Here is a 22028-nt window from a genome sequence, read left to right as displayed (position 1 = left end):
GCACACACGCATGCATTTATGGTCAACATGCAGAACTCGTTAACTAGTTTATGTCTTCTAGTCTCGAATTATGCCACATGGAAACTTCTCGCAGAACGAGAAGCCAACTAGCAAATGAGCAACAATAAATTAAAAGAAAATTAACACGAAATATGAAAAGGATACAAACGTTGATCCCAAAACTACGATGAAGCCTACCTCATCAATCACCAAATAAAGGAGCATAACAAGCAATTCCATCCCACAAATCCAATTCCAATTTTTAATTGAAGATGAACAGTAGCACCACCAATAAAGAGCATGGTGGGTTCACATATGGAGTAGCTTTTGTAATTGGGTCTGTGGTCTTACTTCTCACGGTGGCTTTTGCATGTGTGCGCCTTCTCATAGCTCGAGGTCCCAACATCCTCAATAGTTTGGCTGGAATTCCACAATCTCCTCCCACAAGAGATGAAGACTCAGCTGAACAAGGCCTTGCCCTAAGGCTTCATCATATTGACACAAGTTTTGAAAGCTATCCCAAACTTCTATACTCCCAAGTAGAGAAGGGTTCAAGTTCAAGCAACATCTGTTCTTCTAGCTGCTCCATCTGCTTAGGGGACTACAAAGAGGGTGACATGTTGAGGTTACTTCCTCACTGTCACCATGTTTTCCACCTTGCTTGCCTTGATCCATGGCTTAGGTTGCATCCAACTTGTCCCATATGTAGAAAATCATCTCTTCAACCTCCCTCCAATTAATATTCGGGTGTTGTGTCGATCATAAACTTTGGAATATATACTATCAATTTTTCTTATCTACTTCTGCTCAATTGCTCATAGCTACTGTGGTAACTTTCATGACAGAATCCAGCACTGGTCATTGAAAAATAATAATAATCATAACTACAACTTGTATTTTTTTTTTAATTTTATTGCCTTACTTTTTTCCAATTATGTTAACATCTCAAATTATTCGTTATTGTCGCGATGATTATTATTTAACTATTTCAAATAATTTAACTGGAGTTTAAATTTATCAGGATTCTCTTAAATATTAAAGGTTCTATAAAAAATCATATAAATTCACATTCATGAGTATAGATTAAAAAAAGTATTCAATTAAAAGTACTACCATTTTATTTTACCAAAAGTCTATGGAAGTATAAATTGAACAGATTCTTTAGAATTCAGAAGAAGGAAAACGAGTGATATCTCATAAATTACACGTAGTTGACTCGTCCCAAATGCCCAAGAAAGATAAAACGAAGATTAAATATATAGTATTTTATTGTTTAGATTAAAGATATATAAGAGAGGGTAAAAAAAGTGAATTGGCATAGCCAAACTATTTCCTTTTCCCACCATGATTGCTCTTCTAACTCATTCACAATAAATAAATGAAAATCCAAATTTTGAGAAAGAATGGTATTGACTATGAATTAAATCGATGTCACAATCGATCATAGGAAGCATCGAAGATAGTTTTGAACTATTAATACAACGGTACGCATCTGCTACAAACTAGAAATATGATAATGTTTGGTACATGCCAAAATAGACTTCCCATAAAAACATGAGAAAATTAAAAGCTAACGTTCAAGGTCACTCCCTAGCAGGATTTCCATTACGGAAATTACCTGAGCATTATGCCACTAACAAAACCATGCATAAATACATTAATGCATCCATATTGCACATACATTCTGAACCTCAGAAACCATTTTCCAATATCTGTGATGAACATATATGATGAATAGTTCAGAGGAGTCTGTGTTATTGCTTGTGAGCTTTATTATTCTGACCCTAGTCGTCACACTTGCTGCTTATTTGTGCTCTAGTGATATTCCACGCACTGTTCCTTCTGTTCCTGTTGCTGTGACACATTCCAACCACACCACAATCACTGTGGAGGCACCTGAGCCATGCATAGATCAGAGTGTCTGCAGGTTTCCAAGTCTCCAATTTTCGAAAGCCAAATTGTGTAGTAGCACTAGCAGTAGCTCTTCAAGCTGTTCCATATGCTTGATGGATTACAAAGAGTGTGATTCCTTGAGAGTGCTGCCTGCCTGTGGTCACTTCTTCCATGTCAAGTGTGTTGATCCTTGGTTGAGAATCAATTTGACCTGTCCAGTTTGTAGGACCCCAATAACCCTCTCAGATGTAAGCAAAGCTTTGTAATAATAGGGAAGTATTTCTTATTTAATTGACTCTATATATGATAATATATAGGGTGCTTGAATGTTGAGTATTGATTTTAATTGAAGGGAAAGAAAACCAGAAGATTTTTCATGGAATTTGGAAGTATGGTTTATTTATTTGACTAGAAATGATGTGATGTTTTAAGATAATGGTTGTGATGTGCTTGCAATGTTAAATTTGATCAATGCCTGTCCATGATATCGGTTATCCAAGCAAGCTTGAGATGAGAAATTTTACCTTCTCAAACTGCCACAGTCTTTGTATAAAATGTTTTATGCATAGTAATCTTGCTTAATTACTTAATATTATTTTAGTCTTCTAAATATATGTTAATATCATCATTTAAGTTATGCTATTTCTGTGTACATGTAAATTACTGTCACAATCTTCGTTGGTATTGATGGAAACAAGTTCAACTGTATCTCCACAAAACGATATAAAACCACATATTCATCTAAGAAAAAGAAACTAATATACTTCCAATGAAGGAACCCAAACTCGAGATATTAAAAAGCAAGCAAGAAAATCCAAATATCCCCTTACAAAACTACAATATGATGAGAGTCTAAATTGAAAACCAAACCACTAGAAAATCAATCTAATTAGCGTAAAATGCACGTACCCTGCATGCATGTTGCAACCCCCTATGCACTACTACATCACCCAAAAGCCAAAGAAAGCACCGATAATAGACAAGACTTGCCCCAGAGACAGAGTGAAACTTCTGGCACCTACCAAGGCCATTGCATTGTTTTCATCATTTTGAGTGGAAGGTGGCACAGGAGGGTTGCCAACATTGCCTCCTGAAGTGCTTCCAGTAGAAGGTGGAGGGCTACTCATGCCACTAGATCCATGAGGTTGAGGAGCAGACCCATTTGGTGATAGTTGTGGAGGAGAGATTATGATTGGCACTTGAGAGGGTGAAGGTGATGGTGATGGGGGGTTTTGTGAAGAACCTTCATGGACAGAAATCATAATCTTCTGGCCTAGACAACAGTAGTTTGAGATGCTGCATGTGAAGAACAACTCACCTCTCTCCTTCAGTGGAAGAATTACTGGGCTACTATTAAATATCCTTAGAGGCTGAAGTGATGTGCAATGCTCGTACTCTTGTTGTGATACCTGAATTAGGTTGTAGAATTTGTCATCGAACTGGAATTCTGTGTTAACATTTCAAAAGTCATCAGAACTGTCATATAAATATATATATACTAAATTTAGCAATAATGAGCAGTGTACGTGTTTTGCATATATACAAGCAATCATCATTCCACCAAACCTTTGGAATGATTGAGGACAAAGAAAACTAAAAAAAAGAACTGTTAAACCATTTACAATAAAATCGATTACAGATTCTTCATTCTATATAGTGTGAGGTACATTTATCCAAATCCATGTGTTCTAGCCCAAAATAAATTTTACTGTCAAATGTACATCTTATAAAGATAAGATAATTTTGAAAGTACTTGTTTGTTGTCATTTTATCAAGTGTAAAATACACATATCTAGAAAAATGTCAAAATATATCATATAGGCTTATTAAAGGAATCCTCACATTGCAAGCAGTCAAATGACATACATAAAACTAGAAAGAACATACTTTTTTCATTGAACTGGTTAATGAAGTTAGAGGATAAAGATTCAAAAGGCTATGGATATTTATAGCCATGAGAAATAAATCATAGATCTTATGGAAGGAAGGAATTGAACTTTCCTATTATGTTCCTATCTAGCATAGATACATCAAAGCAAAAAGAGCAGAAGACAATTCTTCAAGTATAAGAGCATTTCTTATTGGGCTTTTTTACCAATAGAATCGCCTGCTCTTATGAAATGGGAGTGTGTCCAATTATTGTAGTATGTTGGATATGGTGGAATAATCCAGCCTGCTGAATCCCCCACTGTGAATTTCGTTGCAGAACAGTGACAAAAGAAGGCTATAAACATTGCTAAAAATGAGAGAAAAAAAGGGGTTTGATGCAGCACCATGTTGAGGTTTTGAACAAAGTGTGAAAATCGAGGAGAGCAGAAAGAGATGATTAAGAAATGTTTGGCATGCAAATTAAACCATCCAGAGATGTAACCCCACATTTAAGTTGAGATGGGAGTATTAACATATATATTGATGATTTTACGTTACAGAGAGGAGATTTGACTAACTGTATTGCTTGAATTAATGTCTTTTAATATTTCAAAACGAATTATGAATTTACTATGGTGATTACTGCACAGCAAAACATGAAACCTACCCAAGACATAATGAACCAGGTAACGAGTGTTGATACTTTCTGTTACAGTTTTTAATATGATAACTGGGATTCAACATTTTCAATGCCTAATTAAGAAAAAGCAAAGGTCCTCAGCATTGTTATGTTTCTTCTCATGATCTTACGCTGCTGAATAATGCTGATACTCGTATTTAGCTTCTTAAGCTAATGAAGATGTTATGGTAGTTATCTTTTTTCTTGTACATTGAGTATGCATCTAGTCCACACAAAAGAAAGATAATATAATAAAATAAAACTCAGCAAATTGAATTAACACTCATTCAATTCTAGAGATTGGACACAGTATCAAACGTTTATAGTAATTCTTCTTAGGTATTAGGGAGTATTAATGTATTTCAAACAATTAAGAGCATGCTTTAATATCAGAGAAACACAAAAGTACTTTTACAAACATATTTTCAACTTTTATCCAAGCATCAAGCATCAACACAATGAATTACTCTATTACAATTGATTTCTGATTCAAGTGGTAGAATCCATTGATTTCTGATTCAAGTGGTAGAATCCATTGATTTCTGATTCAAGTGGTAGAATCCTTTTTATTAAGGTATAAAACTGAATACATCCAAAGGGCACATTGAATCTGAAATTCTAAGGACTTTAAGATTGGTCCAAGAACCAGCAACAGGTGATGCCAAGCGCCTATAACCAGTAAAACAATTTGAAAGAATGATCATTACAAAAAAGACAGAAAAAATAATGCAGTTCCACAAATTTACGTACAAACTCTATTACAATTGATAGAACACACTAAGTATAGAACTCTATCACATTAGGTAGAACACAGAAGTGTTAACTGATGTAGTGTTCCTCAGCTAGCAGCAATAAGGGCACACAATCAACCCGTTCTCATTACACTGAGAGCACTGATTGCACTCTCCATTTTCCTCCATAACCTTATGGCTACCATTACACTTGAAGCACAGCACAAACCTTATCCCTCCACATGCATCACAAGGACCACTGGAGTAATCCATGGGAACCCCTTCTAAGATTTTCCTCAACTTTCCTTGCTCATGCAAATTAAGAACTTCTTCTGCCCCACCAATGTACCTTCCCTTGACAAAAAGCCTTGGAGGCACTAATTTTCCATCCAAACTGCACCACAACTCATCCCTGAACTCCTTGTGCATTGATATGTCCCTCTCAAAATACAAAACCTTAAAACTCTGAAGTAGGAAGCGAATTTTGTTGCAGTCTTCGAATGTCTTCCGGATTCCCCTAAGTGTTGTGGTGTAGAATATTACATTGCCATCTCCCCCAGGTGGACAGTTCTCTTCAAAGAACATCAAAGGGTTAGGGTCGGTATCAGGGTCATCATCTTCCACTTTCTGTGAAGACTCTTCTTCAATTCGGATTCTCCTCTGTTCTTCTGTCATCTTAGCATGTTCCTTCACGGCTTGCTCGAATGCCGCCAGCAGATTCGGATCAAACAGGCTGCCAGAGTTCAAGTCCGGTTTTCGGAACGATGGAATGTCAGAGTCTAACAAAGGGGTTTTGGTTTTTCTGTTGCTGTTACTATCAACTCTCGCTGGTGAACATTTTTTTTCCTCCAAAACCCCTCTCTGTTTTGACTCTGATTTTGCTCTCTTCCCACTCTGCAAAACACCCTTGTTGGGTTGTTGCTGGGGTTTTACCAAACACGGCCCTATGTTCTCTTTATTGTTATTGTAATCTTCCAAATTCATTTCTTCTTCTTCTTCTTCTTCAAGGTCTTTCATCAGCTCTGCCACGTCTATGACCTCAGGTTCCTCCTGCATTTTCATTTCCTCACAGCTCAGAACAGTTTTCTCGGGCTTGTTTTCCCAGAAAACGAATGGGGCGTGCAGGTTGAAACTCGGAATCTTTGGAAGAAAATCGACGTACCCATCTGAGGCCTTTAGTTGGAGAATTCGATCTTGCTTCAGATACCCGATTGGTTTGATGGATTTGAGCTTCTTCAGAAATTTTCCTTTTACTCCCTTCATCCTTTGTGTAAGCTTTTGCAACGGAGTTATTGTTTGTAACCAGAGAAAATTGTGGCGGATGTAGTTGTCTAAACTGGGTTAAAGAATAATAATGTGTGGAAACAGAGTGAATGAATGATGATTTTCTTCTTCTTGGATTCCTGAAACAGAGTAAGAAAGAGAGTGATGTGACTGAGTTCCAACGGCTATAAATTTTGTTCAATGCATTTTAAAAATGTCTTCCCAGTCAATGCGTGACATGTGTGTTTTTATTTTTCTTTCAAATGATTTAAATATTAATAATATAAAAATTAATGAAAAACATTAAATTTTTATAGCTGCTTTTTAAATTTTCTTTTATGATTTTATTTTTAATATTATGATAATTATTGTATAACAACCATTATAATACTAATCTTTTATCATCTTTATTTATTTTTAAGTGATTCTAAAAATATTGAAAATTACTAGTGAAATCATGAAATCAGGTGTACTTATGTAAGCATACACATATATTCACATTTATATTATATTAAAAAATATAATTTTATTATTTTTAATAATTAATAAAAAATAATATAACTTAAAAATATATATACATATAGTTTATAAAAATAATATTAAAAAATTATATTATTTTAAAAAAAGAAAAAAGTCATTTAATCATTTATTTGATTAAACAAAAAATAAATTAGTTTAGGTAATCATAACTTCACACCATCATCTTTTTCCACTTTCACATGATAACTAGATATATTATTATTTTATTTTAAAAATTATTTTTATTTATTTTTATTTATTTTTATTATTTAAATAATATTAAATAAAGTTGTAAAGTGAAAATATGACAACTAGATATATTATTTTAAAATTTTATTTATATTTATTTTTATTAATTAAATATAATATTTTGTTATTAAATAGAGTTGTAAAGTGAAAATGAGAAAAAAATAAATTTAAAAATAAACTTTTATTTTTTTGTGTGATAACGTTCCTTAAGTGAGGGGCCAGCATTTGGAAAGTATATAATTGCTTTCTCACCTTTTTAAGTTTTATGTTTACTTTTCTTAACAACTTTTAAATTTGGCTCTCTCATACCATACTTTTAGATATATTTATTTAATTTCTTTTTAACTATATATCTCAGTTCACATTTTTTATATCACTGCAATTTTGACTTCCATCATAGGGTGGAAGGTGAAGAGACAAAAAAAAAAGGAAAAAAATAGTGTTTAAATAAAACAAACTTTATTATAATATTATTTTAATTATTTTTTATTAATTAATATAGTAAACTATTACGAAGTGCACTTTGTAATATAAACTAAAATTTGAAAAAAAATTATAGATCTCATAATTAAATGACATTTACATAGTTTATTATGTAATATTTATAATTAATTATGTAGCACTTATAATGTTTTCAAGAAATGATTGTGCCGAATAAATTATACTTCCACATAATTAATGATTTTTCATTTTTCACACTCTTTTTTTATTTCGTTTTTACTAGACTTCTATTATTTATTTAGCTAAAAAATTTAATAGGAAGTACTCTATTTTGTTATAAATGTAGTATTAATTATAAATATAAATTTAATTATAAATATAGTAATTAACAAAAAGAGTAAAAAATAATTAAATAAGGAAATTCAGTTAGAAAAACATTAAAAATTATTTTTTTTGGTTGTTAAGGTTAATATCGTTATTTTTTTAATTGGATTTTCTTATGTCATGTCTTACTCGAGTTTGTTTTTTTATAAATAATAATGTAAATAAATTCATGACACCCTTATCTCAGTTTTCATCTCATATTTATCGTTCAAAAACTAACAAGCTTATAATACTAAAGTTTTGAGTTTAACTATTGTTATGTCTGCTAATTTCAAGAATAAATTTGAAATTTCTATAAATTTTTTTAATAATTGAGTTCATTTAATTAAACTGATTTATTATATATCAAATTTGAACATAGATCTACTTCTATTGTGTTATTATATTTGAAAAAAAAAAAAAGTAAAGATGAGAGGTGCATGTGAACATAATAACCATAAGATTGTTCTAATCTACTTCACATGTTTGGTTTTTTTAGTTTTTCTAATCAAAACTCTTGATCTGCCAATGTTTCCTTCCTATTATGGGATTGACTTTTTTATGTCATTTTTTAATATTTTGGATGAATTGTTATTATTTTGTGTTTTTGGTTCATGGTTGGGATTTTTTATGGAGACAAAATAGATGATTTTTTTTTTTTAAAAGTGAAACTTAAAACTTGTATGGACAATGTTATGTTATATTAACAGCCTTCAAATATAAATTAAATTGAATTGTAATCCTAATTATTGTATACCAAAATTTTTAAACATAGACTCCACTTTTAACAACTTTTCTTTTATTTATCATATTTTTAAAAATGTTTTAATTTTTATTAGTTCTAATTTTTTTGTTATAACATTATTATGTATTTTTTACTTATTTTTTTAAAAATATTAAAATTGAATTTTTAAGTCTAACTCAACTTTATAAAATCGATTTATAAAGTTAGTTTTTCACCTTATATACATGTTTTTATCTTTAGTCGATGTGGGATCTTCAACACTCTCGTCACGTCGAGGTTACCAACTCATGTATGAGACTATATAATGGATGGTCTATTAGCGGCTCGATAACAATCTGATAAGTCCAACAACTCTTGTTGTGATAGACTCTATATGACTTTGATACAATATTAAAATAAAAGAAAACAAGAATAGGATAAATCTCTTGCCTATATTGAACACATAGGGTTATGTTTATATAGAAAAAAAAACATACAGAAAATATGAGTTAAGCCCATTACATAGATAGAAATAGACGAATTCTCCTTGCACCTCCATACTTTTTTTTTAATTTAGCCAATATCCTTTTGAGTATGGTGGGGAGTGTAGTGCCTTCTTTTTCGGTTTTTTGACCACCACGGGACTCTTTTTTTCGCTTTTTATCAAAGTGAGGCTGCTTTAAAAAAATTACAAATTTCGCCAAGTCGTGCCAACTTGACACTACTTCATATGAAGAAGTTGTGCCAACTTGACACTACTTCATATGAAGAAGTCATGCCAACTTGATACGATTTTGGCCACATCCACCTAAATCGTGCCGAGTTGACACGACTTCTGCCACGTCAACCTGAAGTCCTGCCAAGTTGGCACAACTTTGTCCACATCATAATTTTTTTTTCTTTTTTTGACTTAAAATTTTCTTATTTTTAAATTATAAATTATTTAAGTGAGTAGTAATTTATGTAATATTTGAAATTAATTTGATAAATAATTTTTTTTATGGAGGAATATTTGTTGTTAGTTAATTTAGGTTGTTAGTTAAATAAAATAAATGAAGGCATAAATATATAGGTAAAGAAATGAGGAAATTAATAATCAAAGTTAGGATTGAATTTTTTTATGAAGCTTGTCTGCATGGACAATTGCTTCTATTGTGACCTTCGGTTGTACAATATGAACATTGTTTTGGCTTATTTGGAATTGGATCATCAATTTTGTTACGGGTACGTTGAGTGCTAGGTTTTCCTAATTGATGTTGACACAACATGGGATCATGTAACAAATTTGGTCTTATGTAAGTAAACCAATAATCCTGATTTCGAACTGGATTAAATTGGACCTCATAAGCCTTGAAAAATATTTTAGAGACTATGCACTAGGACCACAAATGTCGTTAGTTGTAAATGACAAAATTAAACAAACAACAATTATATGTGAACAAGGCACACATATAGCTTGAAACTCCCCACAATCACACCACCATTCATTTAATTTAATTGTGTATGTCGTTGGGTAGGTCGAAGTTTGGTAATCACTATGTCTTGCACTTCAACGACTGAATTTTCTCGGTCATATCTTTGCACATGACACATAACATTAGTTGGTTTGTGATAAAATAAAAATTATTGGTTAAGATAAAAAATTTAACCATTTGTGATTAATTACGTCAGTGCAAATGTTTATATTATTTAAGTTATTGATAATATATATATATATATATTTACAATTAACTAATTATTTCAAAATAATTACAATAATTATACCTTTTTATACTTTAATATAAATGAGATTTAAAAAAATAAAGCAAATATAGGTTTAAAATAAATCGAGGTTTGTTATACAATTTTTCTTTATTGGTTGAGATAAAAAAATTAATTAGTGAAAATGTTTATATTATTTAACTTATTAATAATATATATAATTATTTACAATTAACTAATTATTTCAAAATAATTACAATAATTATGGAAGCATTTTCTATGGCATTCGGACATCGTCTCCCTCACAATATGTCTTTATTGCGCCTTCAAAATAAGCATGTGACTAAGTTCATTTGGAAGGGTAACGATCGATTACTACTTCCAAGATGGCATGCCATATGGGTTATCACCCACCTCCAATTTGTAGATCCCCGAATCATCCATATGATAAATGTAGTTGGGTTTGGGCAACTACTAACCATCCCCTCCATCGACATTAACCATCACTTGATTATTGCACTAGTTGAGACGTGGAGAATAGAGAGCCATACTTTTCATTTTCCACATGGAGAGTCCACAATCACATTACAAGATGTGACTCTGCAGTTAAGTCTTTCCATTGATGGTAAACCTATCATTGGATTCACAAGTGAGGACATGGTTCAAGCTTGCCAATACTTGTTAGGGTTCATCCCTCCCCCCAAATGTAATTAAAGGAAATACCATAAACTTATCATGGTTGAACAACAACAACTGATGCTACGAATGATGTTATCGCTCAACATGCTAGAGCACATATTCTTTCATTAATTGGGAGTTTGTTGATGCCAGACACATCAACAAGTAGAGTACTTCTAATGTATCAGTTATTATTAGCTGACTTGACCCATGTCTGCACTTATAGTTGGAGTTCAATTGTCTTGGCGTTTCTTTATCGTGTATTAGATCATGAAATTGACTATCACTAAGACAACATAGGAGGTTGTACGCTACTATTGCAGTGTTGGGCTTGGGAATGGATTAAAACCCTTTCCCTAATAATTGAGCCATTAACTCCTGAGGACATTACTGTCGGACATGGTTTCCCACTAGCAAAAATGTATATTTTGATATATGAATTCACGTATAAAAATGAACTTTGATGTCCAATGTTAACAAATTTGTTGTTTATTCAAGGTTGTCTCGTGTACCTTCACAAAGGTACCACCCACTTATGAGGACAATTAGTTTGATAAGGAAGACAATTGATAATTTACAGTAAAAAAAGGTTTGTAAAAACATCAATTTGTATTCTCAATCCAATGTTTAAATATATATTTTGTTCCATACTAATGTCAAGTATTTTGCAGTTCTGATGGACTCCATACAGCAAGGCAGACGTCATTGTATTTATCACTGATGAGTTTTCTCCAGTTAGTAGGGTAGTTATTCCCCTTATTTGTTTTGCCACCGTTGAATTTCACCAAGCTGACCGGGTTATGCGACAATTTGGTTTTCTACAAGGTATTCCATCAGAGCCACAAAACTTAGATGTGTTGCACAAAGAAGATATGAGGGGTAGAACAGACAGATACTGACTAGAATACCATCAGCAGTGGATAGTAATGTGGACTGATAAACATAATCGTCTAATAGAAGACATTCAGTTTAATGGTAATGGTCATTTGCATGATTCCACAACATACATGCAGTGGTATATTTACCATATTGTTTGTTACATATCGACTCAGGAATCATTGTCTGGCGATGATGTAAGTTAATTCATATTCATGCCTTCTACTTTTAACAATATCAACATGTTTATAATGAAGTTAACAATTGTTTTCGAACAATATGACACACCATAGGAGCCCATGGAACCACAACCACAACCGCCTCCGCATCCGACTTATCACCCTTCGAGGTTTCCTTCTTATGGTCATGGTTTTGGTGTTGGTCAATCAATCATTCGGGTCTTCAACAACCATCCACATCCACACACATGGATCATCTTCGCCACCTATCACTTCATTCTCCACACCATCTGATTCCTTACACGTATAATTTTTACCTTCTTATTTAGGTACTTTTTCCATGGAACTTCAACATTCACCCTTCCTTCTGCATATAATTTGACATCATCCATGCACTATCGACCCATAATGCCCTCACCAGGATCTCATAATGAAGTCAATAATGACGATGACGAACATATCGTTGAAGATCCTCTTCCACTTCCACCTCTGTCGTCTGATCATCACTCTCCACAAAGACCTCAACAACAAATATGAAGACCACATTGTGACACGTCTTCCTATAAATAATTTTCAATAGTTCAAATTTTTATTTTTATTTTATATCTTGTAATGAATCTTACTAATTTGTATAGTTATAATTAATCTCTTCTCCTCATTACGTGTTCTATAAAACCATTACTTCCCAAGATATTTATTTTCCAAATCCACAACAACAATTCTCTATTTATTTTCCAAATACAATAACAATTTTCTTCATATTTTTTATTAATCAAATAGCCAAATTAATATATTACATTACCATCAAATATGATCCATGTATGATTACCCAATTTTTTGTCGTTAAAAACTAACACCCTTAAAAAAATTATTTATCAAATTAATTTCAAATATTACATAACTTACTACTCAATTTTAATTAATTTCAATTGTAATTAAATAATTAACAATATATATTTAAAAACAACAAAACTTTAAAAAAAGTAAAAAAAAAAAAAGTTTTTTGACGTGGATAAAGTTGTGCCAACTTGACACGATTTAGGTCGATGTGACCAAAAGTTGGGCTGAATTCTTCATATGAAGTAGTGCCAAGTTGACACGACTTGCTCAAATCTGTAATTTTTGTAAAAGCAGCCCCACTTTGCTAAAAAAGTGAAAAAAAGCCCATGGTGGTAAAAAAACCTTCATTTTCATTTTCAAGTGGTAGTGGTGGCTAGTAGTTGAGGTAAGTTTTGTGGTGTGTTTACTAGTGATGATTGTGTTTTTGTTCATACAATACATAAGACACAAAACCCAGAAAAAACAACGAGATGTAAAAATGGGGTACAAAACTTAAAAAAAATATCTTTTCACTTTAGAAAAAACTTTTGGTTCTAAGGGTTCACAATTTTCTTCAAGGTTGCAATAACAATCCACTTTATGAAACCATTGCAAATGCAACAATAATTATTTTCTTAATAAAATTTATGTGATGTTACTTGAGAATAAAACTTCTAACTACAAAATACCTAAACCTAAGTTTAAAATTATTTATATGAAATAAAATAAAACATCTCAAAAGATGAAACTGTTTTCTAAAAAATTGTGATTAGAAAAGAGTGAACATACAAATATTTTATATGAGGTTATATTTTATTTATTTAAAATTTCTAAAAAAATTAAAACAACTTTTTACCATTAATATAAAAATGCAAAGATGATATGCAAGTGTATTCCAATAAAAATATCTAATCATATCTCAATTTCATAGTATTTAATAATATATACTAAATACAATTAATAATTTTATTAAGAGGTAGTTGTTTTTATAAATTTGTACTCAGAAGATGAGATTCCCAGCAGGGTGTGCAGTTTCCAATCTCTATTAAAACTCACTTTAAAGTTGGTGAACCACTTGGATTTATCTGCACAGGGCACAGTTCATATTCAAAAAAGCATCTGCACCAGTCACCAGTTTTCATCAAATTCTAGAAAAACACAATCCATAATCACTCACTGCAATAAATTGCAACCATTCATTTCTAAATTGCGTCTAATGCAAGAAAAACATTTATGTGAAAACAAAACAAAACAAAAAAGAAAGAAAGAAAGAAAGAAAGTGTGAGTGGAAAAACAAATTATTAAATTTGACAAGAATAAAAAGTTATTTTTAAGATTTAAAAATTGGAAATTATTTAAATTGAATTTTTTGATTCAGTTACTCTCACACTATAATGAATTATAGCTTCCAATTTCAAGTTCAAGCCATCGTCCACACCTCCTTTCGCCAACGCCACTTCTCCTCTTTTCTCCGTTACACAGCCTCAAGGTTCTTCTTCTTCCCACCCCATCTTTTCTCCCTTTTTTTTCTTCACCCTCTTGTAACCTGCTATTGCATATCTATATTTTAAGTTTTCATATTTTATTTTCCTTCGTTTTAATTTCTTAAAAATTCTGACTTTTTTTGTTAAAGGGTATCATTTTCTAGTTTTTGTTGCAGGAGAAATTTAGAAATGGAGGAAGTGAAGGATGCTTCGGACTTGTTGGTGGGTGACCCTGCTTTGATGGAGACGAAAATTGAAGCAATTCGTTTGGGTGGTCCCCAGAAGCTTCAGGTTTCTGCATGCATTTGGTTTATAATTAATTTAAGTGTTTTTATTGTGTATTGCATATCTTTTCTTTGTCTGCTTATTGAATTTACTTACTGTAGTAGTTTGGTTACATAATAGATGGGTACCATTGAAAAATTGTTTTTTAGTTTTTCAGATTTTCCCAGCACAATGTGTTTCTGTTTTTATGATTGTTTTGACAAATTCATGGTACCAGGTGATTGCTGATTTTGATGCCACGTTAACTAAGTTTTCGGTTAATGGAACCCGTGGCCAATGTATGTTGTTCCCTCAACATTTTTTCCCCCCTTTTGGTCCCTTTGCTGTAAGAAGAGAAATGAATGTCATCAGGAATTTTGCTATGGATCATATCTAATAGAGTCATTGTGCTTCTATAGCCAGTCATGGCCTTTTGCAGCAGGGTAATCCGGAATATGATGCCAAGAGGCAGCAGTTATATGAATATTACCATCCATTAGAATTTTCACCGACTATTGGACTTGAAGAGAAAACGAAGCTCATGGAAGAGTGGTGTGTGAGTTTATTAATGGTGGACGTACAGGCACTAAGTTGAACATTTGCATCCAGTATTGCCATTATTACTTTTTGCTGAAACTCTAAATTTGGTGTATCAGGTGGGGAAAAACACATGCTCTGCTTGTTGAGGGAGGACTTACATATGAATCAATAAGGCAATCTGTTGCTAATGCCAACATAGCTTTCAGGGAAGGTGTTCCTGAACTTTTTGAGTTTCTGGAGGTATATTTCCATCCTTCTTTGGCAGATATAAGATCTTACATTGCATCTTCATATGTCAGGTGAATTTATGAAATGTGATATAGATATGTGAAAATTGAACTGCTCACCCTGGTTCCCATTTTCTATTTTGTAATTTTCAGGAAAGAGACATTCCTGTGTTAATATTCTCTGCAGGGCTCGCTGATACCATTGAAGAGGTCTGAAAAATCAATTTAGTTTTATGATGGCAAGGTTGCAAAATACGCCCTTTGTTTTCTTCTCTAGTCTTGTAGACGCCTCTCAATTGCAATGTATTGTTTTTTCTTGATAATAACAGGTCCTAAGGCAGAAACTTCACAGATACTTCAAGAATGTGAGGATAGTATCCAACAGAATGGTATTTGATGACAATGGCAGCCTTGTATCATTTAAAGGTGATTTTATGTTTCCTGAATTGATCAGCTACAAATTTGTTGGTTTTTCATCTCATTTTTCGTATCTAAATGTATCTCTTGAGGCCAAGGCATTACTTAAGTGCCCTTTTCATTGTCACTAGAGAAAAGAAAATATATTTGTTTCTGTTTACACCTTGATGAGTGGGTTGGTTAGAATAACAGCGCAGGATTTATTGCATCTCTTACCATGTCTGCGTAGCAAATTGAGTTCGGTGGAAGTGTATGATATGCACTGTATCATATTTTAATAAATGTTCCCTTGCCCGTGGGAACAGACAGCTAATGAAATTTATCTTATCTCAGTACCTTCATAGCTGTATCATAGAGTTTAATATTGTAACAGAAAAACTTGGCTGAGCTTATGCGTTGTAATTTGTAGGATGGCAGGTTGCTCAAAATAATGCGACCATTAGTTTGAGTGTGAACTAGATATGAACCCTGCATATACCAATGTCAGCTAAAGGTTTTCAAAACACTCTTCAACGTAGTTGAAATCCCATGATTCCCAAATTATAAATTTTTTTGGATACATGGATTACTGGTCTCTTGCAGGGCAGCAAATTACATTCTAGAATTTCTAGTCTCTATCTGGATTTTTTCATCATAAAATCAGTGATACCGCCTAATCGTAACTGATCCAAAAGTGTATGAAAAGTGTCTCAAAATGTTGGTCAAATTGACACTTATCATCAGGAAGTTCTATATTTACTTTCTATAATTGAATAAAATACTGCTCTTGCGAGTTACAACCACAAAACGAATAAATCTATCTTATGCAAATCCAAATCTCTCACAGAAGTTAACAAGGAATTCAGCAACAGAAACCTGAAAATACTTGCAGAAATATAAACGTCTCTGTTCCCTGAGTCCTGAAAAATTCTATTTTTTACTTAAACTTAAAATTTAAAACAAATATTTATATTGGCTTTCACGTAGAATGTGTTTTCTTATGAGTTGATTTGGAACAATTGCAGCGTATGGCTGCGATGTTGGAAGTATTTTTTCAAATTCCAGTGCTCGTTGAATGAGATTGGAGTATTATGGATAAAATAAAATTTTGGGGGACTTAAAGATATAAATATAGTTCTTACATTTTACTTGTAAATTCTATTACAGGAAAATTGATTCATAGCTTAAATAAAAATGAGCATGCTCTTGATATGGCAGCTCCTGTTCATGAGAGGTTTGGTGATATGGATGGTCCTACTGATGACAATGCCTCATTGAAGAAGAGAACCAATGTTCTCCTTCTCGGTGATCATCTTGGAGACTTGGGAATGTCTGATGGTTTGAATTATGAGACTCGAATATCCTTGGGATTCCTGTAAGTTTAGGATCTGCCTTGCCAAATTTCTTATCTTCTAGTTGTCTTGGTAATATTTAAATTTGAGCTCAGCTAATGTCTATAAAGGTCCTTATGAATGCGACTTATCTCTACTATATTATGGTGATATTTTGAGGCCAGTTCTCTAGGTAGCTTGACAGATTGACAGTTTTTTAACATTCAACAAATATCTGTCAAAATACTTATCTAAACTACTATTGTTTTTGTTTTTTGAATGCTAAATTTCTAGACTTGGACTGATCATTATTCTTCATTTTTATTTTTGCTTCTTAGATACTACGTAGAAGCTATTCTCTATTGATTACTTTGGGAACATGTTTTTTATTGTGCTATCCTCTTTCTCTCTTGTAATCCATCTTCTAGTAAATTTCTTTTACCAAAATGTATGCATAGATTGTATAGGAGGATCCACCATTTTGATCACTAGTTGCATATAATAGGATACAAAGACCCCTGTTTATACTACTAAATCATACATATAATAGAATAAGAACTGCATTTAAGTATCTTGTATGGAACATCTCGGGGAAGAAAAATGGAATTCCATCATCGCCCCCACCCCCGAAGTTTGAGATGTGAACCAAAGTGCTCCTGTTAATTGGATTCTCCCATTTTACTCTCATATTTTGTTCTTTGGAAATCTTCATCTTTGAAGGGGATTGTTGTTTAATCTTTTGAGAAAATTTGATGGTATTTGGTAAATTTAAGAGTTTTGATACTGTTATTTTCTTGACCAATAATTATGTTTCCATTTAATGAAGGCCTGTCATACCATTTACTATTTAGCTGGGAAATTTTCACTTTTTGCAACTGAATCCCTAACTAACTAAATTATTTTTTTATTATAATTTATAATTATAAAAATAAGGGAAAAATCCTGTATAATCAAGAATATCTAGATTATAAATGTATTAATAGGAACCTTTATTTATTTATTTTCGTATCATATCTTTATTATTAGAAAGAATATCTAGATTATATATGTATTAATAGGAACCTTTTTTATTTATTTTGTATCATATCTTTATTATTAGAAGATATCAAATCTTCTCTATTCATTGTATTGATTTATACTTTCTCAATATAAATGAAGTATCCTGCTATCTTAGGATCGTACAGTTTGAGTTCAATGCCTTTCTCCTTCCTATATTTAAAATTTTGTTTTAAATTATGATTATTTAGGTTTAAAAAAAGATGTTTTTTGTTTTTAAAATATTTTGTATTTTAAAATCTGTCTAATTATTTTGAACCCTAATTTCCCTTTCTTCTCAATATCTTTCCTTTCCAGGACTGCAGTTTTGGTTGAAGGGTTGAAGCCCCCATTTGTACCCGTGTCATATCACTATGTCATATACTCAATTGAAACTGCCCTTTTCAATTTCTAACCATGTCGTACCACTTTTGCATCTCGGTCCTTCACATTTTATATTACTGCACACTGCATTTTACTCTCTGTCAAGCTATTTTTGGGTTGTTGTGGTTTTGATAATTTTGCTCCCCTTTTTTGTTATATATTTTTTGTCATGGTTTGTGTCAGTGTGCATTTTAGGTTGCGGTGTTTGGCTTCTTTGCTCTCATTCTCTAGAGTATCTGTTGCATTTGTAAGCCGAGTTTAATTCATTTTATTCACTCTTGTTACTTGTTCTATAGTAACTGCCACTTTTACTTCCTTGTTGCATCCACCTACTATTTAGTTCAAAGTTGAAGAGCAATTCTCCTTGGTGAATTTTGAACATTGGATATTGCTTGTAAATTTGTTACCCTCACACCTTGTTCTGTTGTGCATTTTGACTCTGCAGTTCTCTATTTTGTCGTGTGTCATATTTCTCATTTTTGAATTGATTTATTAATGATGTTGAACTCAGTCATGACATGACATTGTAACAAGAAAAATGTTAAATTTAACAAACTGTCCTTTCCAAAGTTTGATTTTGAATACAAATTAATTAGTAACTTGTAGATATTGGATATCAATGAAGTGATTAATGGTCGGCTTGAGCAGACTTCTCCATTAACACTTTTAGAAGACAAAAATAACAAGAAAAAAAATAAAATGAGCTTGTGGATAAGCTATAATTAGCTTATACACTAGTTAAAACAAGAATTTAGAGAAGTTTTACTAGAAAATTTCTACACATTAACTAGTGCATAGGATAACTTTAGCTTAGAAAGAAGTTCATTTCAATTCTTTTTCTTATTTTTCTCTTCTTGAAGAACTTGTGAGAAAAGAGGATTAGTTGACTTGAGTATGCTACTGTTTGCTGGCACATATGTAAGTGTGTGTCTGCTTTTATTTATTTTTTAATTATTTTGATAATTTATCATTAAGTAAAGAAGTGCATACACTATAGAAGGGAATTGGAAAATTGTAATTGCAACTACTGATGCTTATTATCATAGCAGTATTCCAGTTATGGTAATTATATTTTTATGTCCCTCTCATATCCTTCCATGATCTCGAGTTTTTAACTTCTTCATGCCTTATCTAAAAACATACATCTTTCTATCCCTAGTTCTTGAGGTAGTATAAAAAAGTGTAACTAATACAGATGCTCTACTGTATAAAATTATTGTTGTATTGTAGGAACCACAACATTGAGAACTCACTCAGCTGCTATCGAGAAGCTTTTGATGTGGTTTTTGTGGTAAGTGGATTAGACTGATGGTAGGAATATCTTCAGTATCTTTAGATTCTTTGGTCCTTTTGTATGAGAACAATCCTGTTATTTTTTACTTTGATAAGTGCCTCTGCAACTGTGAGGAATATAATTATATTAAACTATATTAATGCATTTATGTATGTTCATATGTCATTTGATTATAGGTGAATACTGTTTACACTTATGTCAGTGTTTTGATGTTGTTCACTGATAGCATTTAAGTGATACTATTATATTTCTAAGAATTTATGTTCAGTTAAAGTGAACATACCAGAAGGGATAGGATGACTTGGTAGCTAACTTTGCAAATTATTACCTGCAGAATGATGCACCTATGTGGGGAGTAATCAAATTGGTCTCTCAAATGTGTTGAGTGGTGGTGCATGATTATTTCTAGTTATGGTATATTCTTAGCAGTCTCATTCTTTTTTGCTTGATATATCTTAGGATTCCTCATTATCAAATTCATATTATCTATAGTTTTAAGAAAACTGTTCACAATCTCAACCATTAAAATGTTTTGTTTCACTGAATAATGTTATAAATATTGTCAAAAGAATGGCATCAATCAGATGTGTAACTGCTGGAACTACAGCTGTTTTTTTGAACATATGATCCATTTTCGCCAAATATATATTCCCTCTATGATTTTTCTCTAGTCAAGCCTTGGTCACACTTGTTGCTTGTCACTTTTCTCCTTCTTAGAGATAGTGGATGATTAATTATGCTAGGCCATAGTTAATATACGTAATATTGCATAATAATAATGTAAACATGTAAGGTACTTAAAGTTCATTTTTTTTTTCTTTCGAGGGTCAGTGCAGTTTTATGCCATGGGTTTTTCTGTGCTTTTGTGTGCATAGCCATATGGCAGATTCCATAAAAAATTAGAGCACCAAAACGTTAATTGCATAAACTATCTATGAGCATTCGTGTTCTTTTCTCAATACAGGTGCTTTATAATAATATAAGCATAAGAAAGTAACTAAACTAAACTATGGTTTGAGTGATTTTATCAGAAAAAAAAACTACTCAGATTCATAGTAGTAATAATGTCTTCAATTATGATGTTAAAGATGCTTAATCTGGTTTAAGAAATTGAGTGAGGTCAACTTTGGGATAAACACTGATTTTATATGCTGCTGGCCTATTTTTTAATAAAAAAAATAATGTTGCATCATTATACAAGTTGCACTTCTAACCAGGTTGGCACTAATACAATTAATAGAATGATATAGAGCTTAGATTACGAAGATTTGGGTGTTTCATAATGCACCCTAAAGAAATAAAACAAGTTTCTTTTAGTTTGAAAAGGATGATCCATTTTATAAAAATTGAGAGGACAATGGAGTGTAAAGATTTACATTTTGGTACCTAGTTTCTACTTTCACACATAAATCAGGCGAAAAGACCATTTGTGCTTTAAATAATACATTTCAGATTTTACAATTCAGAAATGTATTTTTTTCTATTTACACTTTTCGAATAGTAGAATTCTGATTTTTTTTTTCTTGTTTAAAACAATATATTCTGCATTACAGAATCCAAAAAGTATTCTTGCATATGAAAATACTTACAAATTCTGTAGTCATAGAGTTTTTTCAGATCATCAATTTTAAAATGAAAAATATCAATAGAATAATAATGAGTATTTTTGTTTTTTTTAAGAATTATGGGGTGCCACAAGAAGCCATGGAAGTGTAGGAACAACCATCCCTTTTTGTGGACTGTTTCTTCCTGCAGCTCCATATGTTCTTCCCACACCTCCCTAAATTTTTGTATATCCAAAAATATTCTTTTGTAATATTTTGGAATACGTAATTTGAAAGTCCTTTTTCAAATTCGTAATTAGTTTCTGGATTACATAATCCGAATTTTTTTTTTTTTTCATATGCATGATTAGTTTTTGGATTACATAATCTGGAAGTCTTTTTTAGTTTATAAATTATGTAATCCGGAAGTCTTTTTTCAAATACATATCTAGATTACATAATCCACACACGAAGAACATACGAAGATGCAGGAAGAAATAGTCCTTTTTATTTTATGTTGGGGGTGTAAGTTGTAGCCCAAAGAT

At 31.9% G+C, this 22028-nt stretch overlaps 3 protein-coding genes across 10 annotated transcripts; 1 reads left to right on the top strand and 2 right to left on the bottom strand.

Annotated features, from left to right (window-relative positions):
* Positions 1 to 2834: 2834 nt before the first annotated feature.
* On the bottom strand, positions 2835 to 4169 carry LOC137829245 (cucumber peeling cupredoxin-like). Its single transcript, XM_068636045.1, has 2 exons — positions 3989 to 4169; positions 2835 to 3340 (listed from the first exon to the last, which is right to left on the bottom strand). The coding sequence occupies exons 1-2, from the start codon at positions 4167 to 4169 to the stop codon at positions 2835 to 2837; spliced, it is 687 nt and encodes a 228-aa protein (XP_068492146.1).
* Positions 4170 to 4962: 793 nt separating this feature from the next.
* On the bottom strand, positions 4963 to 6591 carry LOC137829503 (uncharacterized). Its single transcript, XM_068636310.1, has one exon. It carries the CDS (start codon positions 6433 to 6435, stop codon positions 5284 to 5286), a length of 1152 nt encoding a protein of 383 aa, XP_068492411.1. The 5' UTR covers positions 6436 to 6591; the 3' UTR covers positions 4963 to 5283.
* A 7526-nt stretch (positions 6592 to 14117) lies between these two features.
* On the top strand, positions 14118 to 20609 carry LOC137828478 (uncharacterized). Of its 8 annotated transcripts, none has more exons than XR_011083894.1 (10): positions 14118 to 14473; positions 14633 to 14759; positions 14971 to 15031; positions 15152 to 15284; positions 15389 to 15512; positions 15653 to 15709; positions 15829 to 15925; positions 17063 to 17270; positions 18580 to 19936; positions 20274 to 20609. XR_011083894.1 is itself a non-coding variant. In XM_068635086.1 (10 exons), the coding sequence occupies exons 1-10, from the start codon at positions 14379 to 14381 to the stop codon at positions 20322 to 20324; spliced, it is 951 nt and encodes a 316-aa protein (XP_068491187.1). In that variant the 5' UTR covers positions 14125 to 14378; the 3' UTR covers positions 20325 to 20609. The 8 variants fall into 8 exon arrangements, 5 of the variants coding, with proteins under 5 accessions (XP_068491187.1, XP_068491183.1, XP_068491184.1 ...); XM_068635086.1 differs by having other exon boundaries at positions 14125 to 14473; positions 14645 to 14759; positions 17114 to 17270; positions 19876 to 19936; XM_068635082.1 differs by having other exon boundaries at positions 14196 to 14473; positions 19876 to 19936.
* Positions 20610 to 22028: the final 1419 nt, after the last annotated feature.

Source organism: Phaseolus vulgaris, chromosome 7 (genome assembly GCF_000499845.2).
Source record: "Phaseolus vulgaris cultivar G19833 chromosome 7, P. vulgaris v2.0, whole genome shotgun sequence".
NCBI lineage: Eukaryota > Viridiplantae > Streptophyta > Magnoliopsida > Fabales > Fabaceae > Phaseolus > Phaseolus vulgaris.
Note: the sequence above shows the minus strand (reverse complement) of the source record. Positions and strands in the feature narration are given on the sequence as shown.

Bases quoted from the DNA above. Each gene is read 5' to 3' on its own strand.
- LOC137829245 (XM_068636045.1), bottom strand. From the start codon at position 4,169: ATGGTGCTGCATCAAACCCCTTTTTTTCTCTCATTTTTAGCAATGTTT. The intron at 3,341-3,988 runs GTAAAAAAGCCC...ATGTTAACACAG, and splicing joins AAGAGCAGGCGATTCTATTG to AATTCCAGTTCGATGACAAA.
- LOC137829503 (XM_068636310.1), bottom strand. From the start codon at position 6,435: ATGAAGGGAGTAAAAGGAAAATTTCTGAAGAAGCTCAAATCCATCAAA.
- LOC137828478 (XM_068635081.1), top strand. From the start codon at position 14,379: ATGAATTATAGCTTCCAATTTCAAGTTCAAGCCATCGTCCACACCTCC. The intron at 15,926-17,062 runs GTGATTTTATGT...ATTCTATTACAG, and splicing joins CAGCCTTGTATCATTTAAAG to GAAAATTGATTCATAGCTTA. The intron at 19,937-20,273 runs GTAAGTGGATTA...TATTACCTGCAG, and splicing joins CTTTTGATGTGGTTTTTGTG to AATGATGCACCTATGTGGGG.